The following is a 15,936-nucleotide window of genomic DNA, read 5'->3' as shown; positions in this document are numbered from 1 at the left end:
CGTCATTGTGTCATATTGCATATCACAAGATGAGGCATTGAATTCTGAACATTTTGGCGTTAGTTGCATGCAAATTGAATAAAAATTGACCGTGTTATCGTAAAAAGACGATTTTGACCTTTTCGTGACCTTGACCTTGACCTTTGACCCGAACGATCCCAAAATCTAATCGAATGCTTCCTGGCTAATAACCAATCATCCCACCAAATTTCATGCAATTCGGTTTAATACTTTTTGAATTATACGAATCACAAGATTACAAAGAAATAAATAAATAAATACACGCCGACCAAAACATAACCTTTCACAGAATGCGAAGGTAATTAGCCCAATGCCTTTTGAAACTCGGCATGATGATTCATGACATCGGATGAAGCCAAACGAATGGAGTCCTCTTTAAAATGTCCCTCCAGGTGGTGAGATAATTGGCTAATTAACTTAAAATGTAATCAATGTTTATACGTCCATCACATAACGTGAGATTCCGTCATCTCAATGGAATGTCAATTAAATTTCAACAACAAAAAACAATGTTTCACATAGTTATTTAATTTTAACCTCTTCATTTAACCTCTTCATTTACTGTTGGAGCATACCCTTTACACTCTTTGGACTCCACAGCCCTTAGACCCCTTAAACCCCGACAGACCTCATAGACCTCTTACACCTGTACACCCTTTAGACCCGCCTATAGACCCTTTAGTTACTTGAGACCCTTTCGTTCCTTTAGAACCCAAAGACTATTTAGACCCTTACAACTGTTGGAATGTACCCTTTAGACCCCTTAGATCCCATCGACCCTTAAAGACATTTAGATCCCTTATGACTCTTTAAACCCTTACAGACCTTTTCGAGCCCTTAGACCTGAAGACCCTTTCGACCTTTTTCAGACCTATTCCTTTTTTAAGACCATTATAGTCCCCGAGGTTTGAATCCCAATCCCACTAAATGCTATCATCCTGGTGTTTCACAGACAGGGTGATTCATCAATGTGTGTGCCATTCCTCGGATGGACGTTAACCGGGTGCCCCGTCCGTTGGAATCAATTGGTGAAGGCTGAAGATCCCACGGTGTCCTTCATGAAGAGTTGGCAAGCGATCGCCGGCATCCTGAACAAATTCCAAATTGCGGCCTTAACCTTAGTCGAACGTCGGGTTGGCCAGCTCATTCGTGAAAGACTTGGGTCTAAATTTCCCCAGCCAACCCCACAAAAGAATAAGAAGAAGAAAGAGAAATCAGAGATTGCAGACCGTCGCCGGGACTTTGTGTGGTGTATCTTGTCGAAAGGTCTGAAAAGGTTTAAAGGGTCGAAATGGTCTGAAGGGGTCTGAAGGGTCTTAAAACATCTAAAAGTCAAAGGTGTCAACAGGGTATCTTACGGGTCTTATGGGTCAAAAAGGTCTTTGAAGTCTTTAGGAGTTTTAGGGGTCTTAAAGGTCTTACGGTTCTGGTGGGTATTAGGGGTCTTAAAGGAGTTTTCAAGTTTCTTCGGGGGTCTTGAGGGTTTTAGGGGTCTTGATGTGTCTTCGGGTTCTAAATGTCTTCGGGGTTTTGATGGTATTAAAGGTGCTTAGGTTTCTAAAGGGTCATTTATGTAATTAATACATATACTCACGTTCTGTCGGATAAACAGACAAACAAATGCAATTCCCTCTCCTCTGGCAAGAGGAATAATCATCATAATCAGCACAAAAACGTCGCTCTTCCGCATTAACCCCGCCCACAATCCACCCGGCAATCTCCGCCCACAATTCACCCGGCAATCCCCGCCCACAATCCACCCGGCAATCTCCGCCCACAATCCACCCGCAATCTCCGCCCACAATCCACCCAGCGATCTCCGCCCACAATCCACCCGGCAATCTCCGCCCACAATTCACCCGGCAATCTCCGCCCACAATTTACCCGGCAATCTCCGCCCACAATTCACCCGACAATATCCGCCCACAATCCACCCAGCAATCTCCGCCCACAATTCACCCGACAATATCCGCCCACAATCCACCCAGCAATCTCCGCCCACAATTCACCCGACAATATCCGCCCACAATTCACCCAGCAATCTCCGCCCACAATTCACCCAGTAATCTCCGCCCACAATTCACCCAGCAATCTCCGCCCACATCACCCAAACAATAAGTGTGACAGAAGACACAGGACAGAATAGCCAATTATAAAACAGCGCGATGTCGCCGCGCTGTAATAATTGGAACCTGAAGGTTAATCGATTGCAGTTTTGTACTTGGTGATAACGATAACGTTTGGTCCCACTTTTGTACGTAAATACCGTCAAACACGACGCCTTAACGTGATGCGTGTCGTCATGACGTCACTGCGCACGAACACCGCGTGATTTGAGAGACGACATGCCGTCATCGCGCACGAACACCGCGCGATTTGAGAGACGACATGCCGTCATGACGTCACCGCGCGATTTGAGACATGCCGTCATGACGTCACTGCGCACGAACACCGCGCGATTTGAGAGACGACTCGCACGCAGCAAAAATGAGCGTCGGACGACCAACCAACATCGGTGATATCGGTGAGAGTGAGGAGGAGCGATGATCTCGGAACGTCATCGCTGATCGTACTCGTCGCCGGTGTTTCAGGGTTGAGCGGCCGAATCCCTGTGTGACACACGCTGCCGCCGGTGTTTCAGGGCTCTGGGCTGACCGTTCGGCGCTGCACGAGGCGTGCGTGCTTGGTCGCGTGCTGCAGGTACGCGCGCTGATCCAAAGCGGTCTGTGCGTAAACATGATGACCGCAGACTCGGTGACGCCGCTCCACGAGGCCAGCCAGCGCGGACACACCATGTGTGCAAGACTACTCCTCGAAGCCGGAGCGCAGGTATGAGTATGACCCGCTTCGGTCGTCCATCTCGTCCATCGTCCACTATCCCTTCAGTCTACTTCGTTCACCTCCTTGTTTGTGTGAGCCTTGCTGCCTTCGTCTTATCCCAGCTCCTCTTCCTTCATGCGCTCCACCACCCAAGGTGGATGGAGGTCATATTTTCACTCTTGTCTGTCTGTCTGTCTGTCTGTCTGTCTGTTAGCCTGCTCACAAACAGACAATCTCGAAAAGTTGTGCACGGATTCGGACAAGCTTTGGTGGAAAGGTTGGGCGTGTGACGAGGACGAATTGATTGGATTTTGTTGAATATCTGGATCTGGATCCAGGTCTGAGATTTTTCTAAAAAGTGATTCTTCATCCTTGAGAGATCAGGCCAAAATTGATGAGAAAAAAAAAATGATCAGGCACAATGAAGTCAAAACATGTGCTGTTATTGCTAACCGATGATTGTTTGCCCATGCTCTCACCCTTTGTAAATGCTGACTATCAAGCAAGGAAGCAGCACGTACCATTTTTTTAAAAACTCCTTGGTGTGACTCAGCTGGGTTTCGAACCCCTGATCTCCCAGACTCAGAGTGGATGCTCTCACCATTATGCCAATGAGTCTGATAAACCTCTCTTGTATCCCCAACCTCTTCTCATCCATCGATAACCCTGTCATCCCTTCTTATTTGTCTTCGACTTCCTCACCATGTCAAAACCACAATGATGGAATACAGAGTGATTCTGATGTTGATGATGCTGGCAGGTCGAGGCGAGAAACATCGATGGGAGCACACCACTGTGTGATGCTTGCTCGGCCGGGCATCTGGATTGCGCCAAATTACTGCTTGCCCACGGTGCCAAGGTCAACCTGAGCATCTTCACCGTTTCCCCACTCCACGAGGCCTGCCTCGCTGGTGGGCACATGGTAGAGGGATGTCTCAGATAGCCCAATGGGTAAATCTATTACATTACAAGGGAAAATAAGACCATTTACTTTTCAGTGTTCATTTTTATTTGATGCTTATGTAATAACAAACCGTACCTGCAACAATGATGTGATCCGCACGATAATGGTAATATGGAGTAGAAAGTTGTTGTAAATATAACATACTTGTTGAATAGTCTGATTGCTGCCAAGACACCTTCACAACAAATCTGCAAACCCTTTCTAACGGACCATTATTCCTTACGGTCGCTCAGGCAGTCTGGAGTGTGTGCAACTTCTCATCCAGGCGGGAGCCAACCTGGAAGCACACGATTGCCACCTGGGTACGGCGCTGCACGTTGCCTGCTACGGACAGCACCATGACTGTGCGAAGGTCCTTTTAGATGCAGGTAATATGCACGGACAGTACCTCTTCAGGAGCAACGGTCGGATACTCTACTCTGAGTATGCTATTGCAGCTTCATTGGCATCTTGGGTGAAGCACTAATCCACCTTCAGAATTCATCCAAACATTTTCTCAATTAAGAATTGTCATTACTTCATCGCATCACATTTTTATCCAGCTTACTCCTGCTTGCAGTCATCGTTCGTATGCAGCACCACATTTGGCTGTGGGTTATCATCGGTGCTTGCGGGGGCACGATGATGCCACTGAGCTTATTTCTGCTTTATCATTTCTTATTAACAGCAAGAGCGAATATATAACATATATGGAGCAGAGTTTCTGATCTAGTTGCTACTTATCAACAATAATATTTTGCTGTCGGTTCTTGTTACGTGTACTGTAGGACCCCAACATTCGTGTGGGATACGTTCCTGAAAAATGCCGCAAGTGTCGAATCCGTGTATGTCGGGGCATTGTTTCAATGGGGAAAAGGGGGATAGGTTCCCAGCGGTTTGTGATTCATAAGGGTAAATCAAAAATCCCGTCAAAAAACAAACAAACCAAGATTATGCCCGTGAATATAGAAGCAGCTCACATTTTATGAATGGCAAATATGTGGGGTCCATGAATAGCAGAACCGTGAATGTCAGGGTCCGACAGTATTTTGTCTTTCGCAGCTTAAACCACACCTTTGTCTTACCTTCACCACATCTTTGTCAAGATTGTCCACAGCCTCGTGTTGGCTCAGTGTTTAGGGTGACAGCTTGGGATCCGAGGGTCCTGAGTTCAAGCCCCGTCGGCCACTGAATTAATACACCAGGGGGTTGACTCAGCCTATCATCCTTCCGAGGTCGGCGAAATGAGTACCAGTTCCAGTGTGTGTACTGGTAGAGGGGCACTGCATCAGCGACACAGTCGCGCTTCAAGAAATGATAGCTACCCCGGCAGCTAAGCTGCTATACGACCACTACCAATATTGTCAGGTCAGGTCAGGTATGGGAGCATGTGCCAGAACAGCGCGTCGCTGCGTCCACTTTCCGCCGGTACTCCAGGGGCTTCCGTCTGGCCATCCCCCAGGCAGATGCCAGGCCCATCCCCATCTCCTTGAGATGATGGTCAACCTGTTGCAACCATGAGGCACGTGGTCGGCCCACTGGCCTCCTCCACTCATGAGACTCCCTCGCTGAGAGAATCTGGTGAGCAGGATCAGAGTCAGGAAAACGAGCCACATGTCCATACAGCCGCAACTGACGCTCACGGACTATGCAGGTAACAAATCTCATCCGAGTCTCTCTCAGCAACCGCTCGTTGGACACAAAATCCGACCAGCGATAGCCAAGGATTCTCCGAAGAGACCTGGTACCAAAGGAATTAAGTCTCCGTCTCAGATCCTTGGTCAGAGTCCAAGTCTCGCACCCATAGAGCAAGACTGGAAGTACCAAGGACCTGAAGACTCGGACTTTCGTCCTCCCGCACAGGTACCGGCAGCGCCACACCCCATGATCCAGTGAATCCATGACTCCCCAGGCCCGACCCAAACGTCTATTGACCTCTGACTCGCAGCCAGCAGAGACATGAATATTACTGCCAAGGTAAGTGAATCTCTCCATGACCTCAACATCCTCACCACAAACAGACACAGACAGGACAGCAGCATCCAAGATGTCACCGAAAGCCTGGATCTTAGTTTTGACCCAAGAAACCCGTAATCCCAACGGCTCCGACTCCTCATTCAGCACCTCGAGGGCCCCCAAGAGGATGTCTAAAGTCTCCGCAAAGATGACTGCATCATCTGCAAAATCAAGGTCCGAGATCTTGACATTCCCAAATGACGCAACGCAACTTGATCTCTCCGACATCCTCCCTAAAATCCAGTCCATACAAGTGCTGAAAAGTGTGGGGGCCAGTACACATCCCTGACGAACTCCAGTAACAACTGGAAATAAGTCAGAGATGGTACCACCACACTTCACAGCACTCTCAGTACCAGAGTAGAGTTCAGACATCAGATCGATCAGTTTTGGTGGCACCCCACGAAGACCAAGAATCCTCCAGAGGACATCCCGATTCACTGAATCGAACGCTTTACAGAGATCAACATAGGCTGCAAGCAGCCCCTGCCGAAACTCTCGTCTGCGTTCGGTGAGGACACGAAGTGCAAGGATACGGTCAATCGTTGACCTCTTTGGTGTAAAGCCTGAGTGCTCTGGACGCTGGTGCTCAAGCAGATGGTGGCGAACCCTATCAAGTATTATCCGAGCAAAGACCTTGCCCGGCACTGAGAGCAGCGTCACCCCTCGGTAGTTGTTGCAGTCTTGGCGATCACCCTTCCCTTTCCAGAGAGGGACAACAAGGCCCCTCTTCCAGTCAGTTGGGATGATGCCTGTGTTCCAGGCAGAGCACAAAACTGCATGCAACGACACGAGTGCAGCATTTCCACCAGCCTTGAGAAGTTCGGCATGGATGCCACAGATCCCTGGAGCTTTTCCCCGTTTCAACTGGTTCACCGCAGCCCGTGTTTCCACAAGCGAAGGTGGACCACAGTTGATTCGAGGGTCAGCAACAGGGATTGTAACACCCTTGACGTCCAACTCGACAGTTGGGGGATCAGCCTGGTACAACCGCTCAAAGTAACCGGCCCAGTGGGCCTTCACTTCAGACTCCTCTGTCAAGAGCCTACCACTCTCTGCTCAAACTGTAGTGCTCCGAGGGATGGGCTTGGATGAACGTAATGCGTGAATTCCCCTGTAAGCGGGACGAGAATCACCTGTCCACAGGTGATGCTCTACCCCCTCACAGATTCCTCGCACATAGGCCTCCTTGTCCACCCTCAGTGCACGTACAGTTTTACGCCTCAGCTCCCTGAACAGCTCAGCTCTGCCATTCAGCCTGGCCCTGCGACTCTGGTCAATGGTATCCAGTGTCCCTTGAGAGACAAAATTCTTCTTTGCCCTGTGGTGAGCTCCAAGGCATCCACCGGCAACATCAAGGACGGTGGTCTTGAAGGCGCTCCACAACTCTTCAGGACCCCCCAAAGCACCCAGACCCCCCAAGTGTCCACTCAGCCTGTTCGCAAACTCCTCAGCTACTCTCTCATCCCTGAGCTTGGCAACATCCAGCCGAGGCTGGAATGGTACCATTCTCCAGGATTTAAGGTGCAGCTTTAGAGTTGCTACAACAAGCCTGTGGTCAGTATTGAGGAACTGAGCACTCCGGTAGACCCTGCAGTTCTGGATCATCCTCCAACGACCGTCAATGAGGACATGGTCAATCTCCTTTGCCACACCGCCAGCGTTGGAATACCAAGTCCAGTGATGAGCTTGTGGGCGCTGAAACCATGAACCAGCCACCCTAAGTCCATGACTTCTTGCAAAGTCAAGGAACTTAGTGCCATTCTGGTTCATAGTTCCTGACCCATGGGGACCAACACACATCTCATAACCATCCCTATCAGTTCCAGTCAATGCATTGAAATCCCCCAAGACTAGAAGTGTATCTCGTCTGGGGCACTGATTAACCACAGACTCGAGTGTGGCGTAGAATGCATCCTTCATGGTGAGATCACTCGCCTCAGTCGGAGCATAAACAGAGACCAGGGAAATGACACCTAAGGAGTGACGAATCCTTAATCACATAATACGCTCGTTGACTGGTGTTACCTCAATTATCATTGGGGTCAGCTTATGGACACAGCAACAGCAACTCCTTGGGTATGGTAACCATCAGAGCGACCAGACCAATAGTCGGTGTAACCACCCACCATTATCTCTCCGCAATCCGGTCTCCGAACCTCAGAGAGAGCTGCAATCCCGATGTCCAAACGCTTGAGCTCAGATGATAACAGAGACAGGTGATCATCCTCTCTTAGGGATAGGACATTCCAGGCACCCACCCGAAGGGACCGCCTCAGGTTAACCCAAGGAGACCGCCGTCTGGTGGACGACACCTCAGCACCACTCCGACACACTCTCCCGCAATCTGACCCAGGGATGTTACCCCGTGGTTTCCCTCCTATCATCAAAGATTGGGGGTCCCGAAGGCTTTTCCCAATCCCGTCATCCGGTGAGCTGCCCTGCGAAGGGAAGCTGCACAGGAGGTACTCCCACGGAGTGGGTTTTCAGATTTTTTTGCGTTTTGCGGAATGAAGGGTTTTACGGTGGCCGGAGTGCAAATCCTGCCACCAACCTCCTAATAAGAAGTGACCCAACTGCAGGAGGACGTCCGCAGACACAGTTGGGCACTAGATATGGATGGCCGTTGGCTCACAAGGAGCTCCTCCGCCCTTTGACAGGTTTTGTTTTTAATCCTGCTGGGTGTCCATATCCAAACACCCTCCTCACCAGAAAACCTGGTGGGGGAGACGGTTGAGTCGCCGACAACCCGACCATGGAACAGGTTAGTACAGGTTTACATGGTACCTGTAGCAGGTCACAGATCGAACCTGACCTGACAGAATGGTCCACCAGCAGATATAATATTGTCCACCAGCAGATTCAGACAGGATGGTGCACAGGTATCGCATTTGCCTCTGAGCTGTCTCGTCTGTTTTGATTTTTCAACCCAACTACAGTGCCTTCAGAAATTATTCACACCCCTTGACTTTTTCACATTTTGTTGTGTTGCAGCCTGAATTTGAAATGGATTAAATTTAAATATTTTGTCACTCATCTTCACATTAACACAAGGACCTTGGTCAGAGAGGTGAACAAGAACCTAATGACCACTCTGGCAGAACTACAGAGTTCCTTGGTTGAGATGGGAGAACCTTCGAGAAGGACAACAATCTCTGCAGCACTTCACAAATCTAGGCTTTATGGGAGAGTGGCCAGATGGAAGCCACTCCTGAGAAAAAGGCACGTCAAAGCACGCATGGAGTCTGCAAAAAGGCACATGAGAGACTGAGAGCATGAGGCGAAAGATTCTGTGGTCTGATGGGACGAAAATTTAACTCTTTGGCCTGAATGCAAAGCACTATGTCTGGCAGAAACTGAGAAAAGCTCATCTCCACTGTGAAGAATGGTGTTGGCAGCATCATGCTATGGGGATGCTTTTCAGCAGCAGGGACTGAGAGACATGTAAGGATAGAGGGAACAATGAATGGAGCCAAAATACAGCAGCAAATCCTTGAGGAGAACCTGCTTCAGAGTGCAAAAGACCTCATTAGACTGTGGTGAAGATTTACGCTACAACCGAACAATGACCCCAAGCATACAGCCAAAGCAACATTGGAATGGGTTCAGAACAAAAATGTGGAAGTCCTTGAGTGACCCAGCGAAATCCCATACTTCAATCCCATTGAGAATCTGTGGAAAGACTTGAAGATTGCTGTTCACCGACACTCCCCATCCAACTTGACAAAGCATGATAGTGGGGCGGCTTAGCCCAAATATTCAAAAGAATTGTGCATTTTGTGATACAAGCATCAAATTTGGCACAAATGTACATTAATATGTTGCGAACATTTTCAGATATTGGGCCACTTGAAATTCTCTCTTTATGTCCGCCATATTGGATTTCAAAATGGCCGCCACTTGAAATCTACATTTGCTTTATCTCTGGACGTAATGCAGCTATTGACTTGATTCTGGTATCTAAATATGTTTTTGGGGGCAAGGAATCCAATGGTACCATTTTCAACTTAATATTATCTATCACAGTCTGTTATATAATTTTATTTGGAAATTATCTCGGCAAATATTGGATTCAACACAATACTTTGAAAAGAATGTCTTAGTTCTGTAAATATAAATAAAAAAAAAACTATACTAAATCACGAGTAACAACTCAGACAAGCTCATACATACTGGCAGTCTAAAATATAAATTCACATCAAGTGACTGCAGCAGCAATGTACATCCTGCAACACCGTGCCTACAACCACTACTGTCTGGGAGAAACCAGGGATGCAGAGGACCTTCTGGAGTTTGAAGACTGGTGTTGCCAGAGAGGATAAGACATCCCCCAGTTTCACTACTGGGCAACCATGCTGGAACTAGAACTGTTGGTTCTAGTGTATGTGCGTTCTCTCAGGCAGGGATCGTTAATGATGTACCTCGATGCTCTGACAGAGCTGGTCCCCTGGTTCCATGCACTGGATCACACCCACTACACCCACTATACTAGTGCAACTGAAGGACATGGCCAAACTCACCATCAAACACCCAGATGTAGCCAGGAAATTCAGGGAAAGCCACTTCACCATTCAGAAAACACAGAGGGAGTTCTCTTCAATCCCGATTGACCAGGCACATGAGCAGAATAATGCCTGCATCAAAGGAGACGGTGGAGCAGTTGGGCTCACTGACAACCCTAGTGCCCTCCGTCGCTGGATGGTTGCGGGACCAGAAGTTGCCAGGGTGATCGAAGAATTCCAGGATGGGAACCAACACTGGAGGCGGCAAACAGCAGACACACGTCATCATGATCAGACGCCAAGTGTACAGGCCTCATTTGTGAAAGATGTTTGCTCTCTCGTCGGTGTCATAGAGGAGATGGGCAACCCATTCGAGGAGGAGAGTCAGGATGTAGTCAAACTGGACACAAAGGAGATCGCAGATCCTGCTGCTGTGGAGACCATGATGAATGCGAAGAGGATTGGCCAAGAGCAGTTCGAGGCTTTCACCAGAGTGTCTGTTGGACAGAACAAAGGCAGTGGACGCACCAATTCCTCGTAACAAGCTGAAGGTGTTCAGCACTTCCACTCCAAGAAGCCAGAGCATAGGTCAGCAACAGCTCGCCTCCATCAAGAATGACCGTGAACTCTTTGCACGCCTGTACATTGGCTGCCAGACGAGGGATGGAAACCTTGACGAGTTCTTTTGTCACGAGAATCAGGCATGTCCTCCTGCATTGTCTGATGGTGGAAGCCTCTGCACTGGTACCAAGAGTGATCTCCTCACATGCTTGGAACAAGTCTCCGACGCAAAGACAGAGACTCCTGTCATGACCTGTATTGTGCTTGATGGAGCAGCCATCATCCAGATGCTGAAGCCGGCTGCATCAAAGACCTTTGAAGAGTATGCATAACAGATCTTCATCCCATATATGTCCACGAAGCTGCAAACAGTGTCATGCCTGGATCTGGTCTGGGATACTTACCTTGCTGATTCACTGAAAGGTAGTACACGTGCAAAGCGGGGACAAGGTGTGCGGAGACGTGTGGTGGCTGCCGCAGCCATACCAGGAAACTGGCAGAACTTCCTACGAGTGGACAGCAACAAGACCGAGCTGTTCAGGTTACTCTCAGCAGCTCTCATGGAATGGTTTGACCAGGAGGACAAGCAACTCGTCATTACTGATGGAGAGGCAGTGCTCAGCAAGCCACTACTGCCAGATCTGACCTCACTCGCCCCATGTAACCATGAAGAAGCTGACAGTCGGATGTTGCTGCATGCATCTCACGCAGTCCAGCATGGACACCATGCAATACTCATCCGGACTGAAGACACCGATGTTGTGGTGCTGGCAGTGTCCCTGGCACAGGAATTGCAACCAGAAGACGAACTGTGGCTGGCATTCGGAACAGGCTAGAGTTCGGAACAGGCGAGAGTTCGGAACAGGCTAGAGTTCGGAACAGGCTAGAGCAGCACACGAAATAGCAGCTGGATTGGGACGAGAGAAGGCTCGTGCACTGCCAATGTTCCACGCTCAAACTGGATGTGACACTGTGTCTAGTTTTCATAGACATGGCAAGATAAGAAGACTGCGTGGGCAGTCTGGACGGTACTGCCAGAACTCACTGAGGCGCTGCTGCTGCTGTCCTCTGCACCTCGTGACATCCGAGACGATGCAATGCGCATCATCGAGAGGTTCGTGATTCTGTTGTATGATCGAACCAGCAAATGCACAGACATTGACAAGGCCAGGAGGAAACTCTTCGCAAGGAAGAACAATGTGCAGCTCATCCCTCCAACGAAGGCAGCTCTGGAGGAACATGTCAAGAGGGCAGTGTATCAAGGTGGACATGTGTGGGGTCAGATACTGCTGCCAGCACCAGAGCTCCCTCCACCAAACAACTGGGGTTGGTCAAGGAGAAGGACAGTACACACCTTACTAGACCAGGCTAACTGAGGCAGCTCACAGCTGCATTGAGCTGGTTTCTTGCAAGTGCAAGAAAGGGTGTGTGAGGCGCTGCAAGTGCAAAAAGGCTGCCCTTCAGTGCACAGCCCTCTGTGTGTGTGAAGGGGACTGCACATGACGATGAGTCAACAACATACATGTACTTGTGGCAATGCTGAACTTGTTAACATGACACTGTTTATGTACACATCTCTTCAGTACCGGTATATACCTAGCCTCAGATACCAGTACACCTCACCTCAAATACTAGACCATGTAGCATGTCAGTATTATACCTAAGACATTTACAGAACTAAGACATTCTTTTCAAAGTATTGTGTTGAATCCAATATTTGCCGAGATAATTTCCAAATAAAATTATATAACAGACTGTGATAGATAATCTTAAGTTGAAAATGGTACCATTGGATTCCTTGCGCCAAAAAACATACATTTAGATACCAGAATCAAGTCAATAGCTGCATTACGTCCAGAGATAATTGCAAATGTAGATTTCAAGTGGCGGCCATTTTGAAATCGAATATGGCGGATATAAAGAGAGAATTTCAAGTGGCCCAATATCTGAAAATGTTCGCAACATATTAATGTACATTTGTGCCAAATTTGGTGCTTGTATCACAAAATGCACAACAGGTTTGCTATGCTGCTCCACTATGAGCAAATCTGGAGGAAGAATGGGAGAAACTCCCCAAATCCAGATGTGTAAAGCTGATACACACATACCCAAGAAGACTCGAAGCTGTAATCGCTGCCAATGGTGTTTCTACAAAGTATTGATTCAGGGGGCTGAATACTTATGTAAATTAGATATTTCTGAATATAGTTTTCAATTAATTTGTAAAAATTACTGAAATCCTGTTTTCACTTTGTCATAATGGGGTATATTGTTTCGATCGGTGACATTTTAAAATTTAATCCATTTAAAATTCAGGCTCTAACACAACAAACTGTGACAAAAGTCGACGGGTGTGAATACTTTCTGAAGGCACTGTTTAAACTGTCAGATTGGTGTTTCACAAGAAGGGCATTGCATCAATAAGTGTGTCGTACTTCGGATGGACATTAAACTCATAAATGGTCTGCTGGCATTCGTTGTTGTTTGTTGGTGGGAATGTCATTTCCAAGGATGGTGGGAATGCCGTATTTTCATCAGCTGGTACTTCTCTTCGAAAATGTGCTACGGGACAATGTTGGAAGCTTCAAAAGTCCTGGCTGGACAACCAAGACTTAGATTTCTTATAAATAATGGTTGGATGCCTTGATTTTCAAAGAAGAGGCCAGGACTATCTCCTTGGACACATCTCGACCATTCAATACCGGCTGGGATTCTTCCCTGCCTGTTGCATACGAGGCCACTTTCTGTCCTACTTACCACCTTCATTCCTGAATTTTTGACTTCCTCCATTCACCCATTCACTCTATTCTTTCCCATTCTTCCCTCCAGGCTTTCAAAACAGCTGTTCACCACCACCTCTTATCTTCCCCCATCCAAATCCTCGATCTTTTCTACCCCCGATAATCCACCCAAGCCCACTTCCTTCATTTCTCCTGCTTTCCTTCCTGAAAGTCCCTGAAATGTCCATCTTCTCTTCGCCATGTTCCCCGTCCCATCCCCATCCCTCTCCCTTCCACAGTTCACCTAATGTGTCTGTTCCCCACTGTTTTGTCCCTTCCACTCCCGCCCCTCTTGTCTCATGCCTCCTTGCTGTGAGTTGTGTGTTAGCTCTCATACGAGCCTCGACCAAGGTATACAAAATAAAAATAAAAATAAAAATAAAAACCCAATCAATGTGTTGCCATCAGAGGAACCCTCTCCTCCCCTCTCCAAGTAGAGCCTGGAGTTGCCCAAAGTAGTTTTGGGCCCAGTCTGGTTCCTCATTTATGTAACCAACCTCTCCGATGGTCTGGAAACCCTTCCCTTCCTTTTTGCCGATTATTCCACATTGTGTCCTACATAGTATCATTTTAGCTAGCTGTAGAATGGGTATCATTTATATGGGGTGGGATCTCAGCACCATATCTGTCCTGGAATCTGTGGAATTTAAATGAATAAGGCAGAAGTACAAGGACTATTGCTTTCACATTGCACTTGGGTCGGTTTCTCTCCTCTGGTTTAGCTCCCTCTGCTCTCTCAGCTCTCCGACCATCCCCACTACTGCAGGATGCACATATTCTTCCAGCAACTCCTTGTTAAATTTTCCAAATCCTGGCTTCCTGCACACCCCAATTCTTTTGCTCCCCACTTTTCCTGTCTGTTGAACCCCCAACCCAAGGTGTTCTATCACACTCTTCCATCCAGCACGAAATGGTGTGCTTGGCTGTGAAATGGTGAGTGATCTTGAGCATTCTCACCGTCACCTGAATAAACATTAAATGTGTTGAATTTCAGACTCACCAGATTACTCGAAGTGAAATTGCAGAATGATTAGATGCCAGTGTTGGATACACGGAAACAATCACCTAGAGAATGGTGGCACTCCCTTAGATTAAAAGGGCTCGTAACATGAACAAGACATTATACCGTATGTTGAAACGTACTCTATCGTGTATGAAATCCACGTGATCCATACTATTTACCACAAGTGCCTCTTTTCTTGTAGAGAGTTTAAATGTTTTTGTTCAGTGACATGTTGTGTCGATGGTAAACAATGCAAAAGGGTCATTCCATGTCAAATCATCAAAGAATCTGCCGTCATCTCTCAGATTTTTGTAAAACTTTGGGAACCAATTGGGACCCATGAAAAACGGCAAGAACTCAAATATTTTTGCTAACAGCCTCTTAATTAGTGAGATACAGACTAACGAACTTTGGACTAATTAGCATGACGTCGCGAATTCAAATGGCCATATCTCTAAAAGTATAACACCTAGAGAGCTGGTTTTGGTGTAATTTTAAAGGTATTTTCATGCCCTATGAATTTGTCTGGGCAACATTTTCCTACCTCCAACCACAAAAAAAGTTATCACAAAATATAAACTTCAATCGTGAATCCCCAAAAAATGTATCCTTCAAATTTCCTCAAATTCATCCCAGAGGTGCCTTATGATGTCAAGAAGCTTCCACATAAGTTTTGTGATGGGCACTCCAATAGTTTCTGAGATATGAGCAATAATGTACATGTACGTATGGCATATAGGTTCGAAAATCAGCATTTGTAATGTATTATACAATCATTCTAACCTAGCCATGACAGGGAACACAGGGAACGACCATCAATTGCTTTGAAGTATCATATACTTTCATTTTCAACTGGGCCTGAGGGGAAGAAACAAGTGCTGCTGTTGCTGCATTGAAGAGGAAATTGAAAGCCTAAGTCAGGTTAGTGAACACTGTGTTCTTGAACTCACTTATTGATTGTATAATACATTACAAATGCTGATTTTCGAACCTACATGCCATACGTACATGTACATTATTGCTCATATCTCAGAAACTCTTGGAGTGCCCATCACAAAATTTATGTGGAAGCTTCTTGACATCATAAGGTACCTCTGGGATGAATTTGAGGAAATTTGAAGGATACAATTTTTGGGGATTCACGATTGAAGTTTATATTTTGTGATAACTTTTTTGTGGTTGGAGGTAGGAAAATGTTGCCCAGACAAATTCATAGGGCATGAAAATACCTTTAAAATGACACCAAAACCAGCTGTCTAGGTGTTATACTTTTAGAGATATGGCCATTTG

General features: G+C 47.1%; 1 protein-coding gene across 2 annotated transcripts in view; it reads left to right on the top strand.

The window, feature by feature from the left end:
- ASB13 (ankyrin repeat and SOCS box containing 13) overlaps positions 1 to 15,936 on the top strand; it is a 43,691-nt gene that overhangs the window by 14,177 nt on the left and 13,578 nt on the right. Inside the window, exons 1-4 of one of the 2 annotated variants that reach the window (XM_085870609.1) lie at positions 2,413 to 2,545; positions 2,663 to 2,850; positions 3,602 to 3,752; positions 4,039 to 4,173. In XM_085870609.1, coding sequence (XP_085726735.1) covers positions 2,509 to 2,545; positions 2,663 to 2,850; positions 3,602 to 3,752; positions 4,039 to 4,173 — 511 coding nt within the window. In that variant the 5' untranslated portion in view covers positions 2,413 to 2,508. Of the gene's footprint in view, positions 1 to 2,412; positions 2,546 to 2,662; positions 2,851 to 3,601; positions 3,753 to 4,038; positions 4,174 to 15,936 lie in introns of those variants that run through there. The other variant, XM_085870611.1, reaches the window with a different exon arrangement.

This window comes from Eptatretus burgeri, chromosome 2, assembly GCF_056783735.1.
Source record: "Eptatretus burgeri isolate ZD-2024b chromosome 2, Ebu_testis_v1, whole genome shotgun sequence".
Classification (NCBI taxonomy): Eukaryota; Metazoa; Chordata; class Myxini; order Myxiniformes; family Myxinidae; genus Eptatretus; species Eptatretus burgeri.
This window is presented reverse-complemented; position numbering and strand designations above follow the sequence as displayed.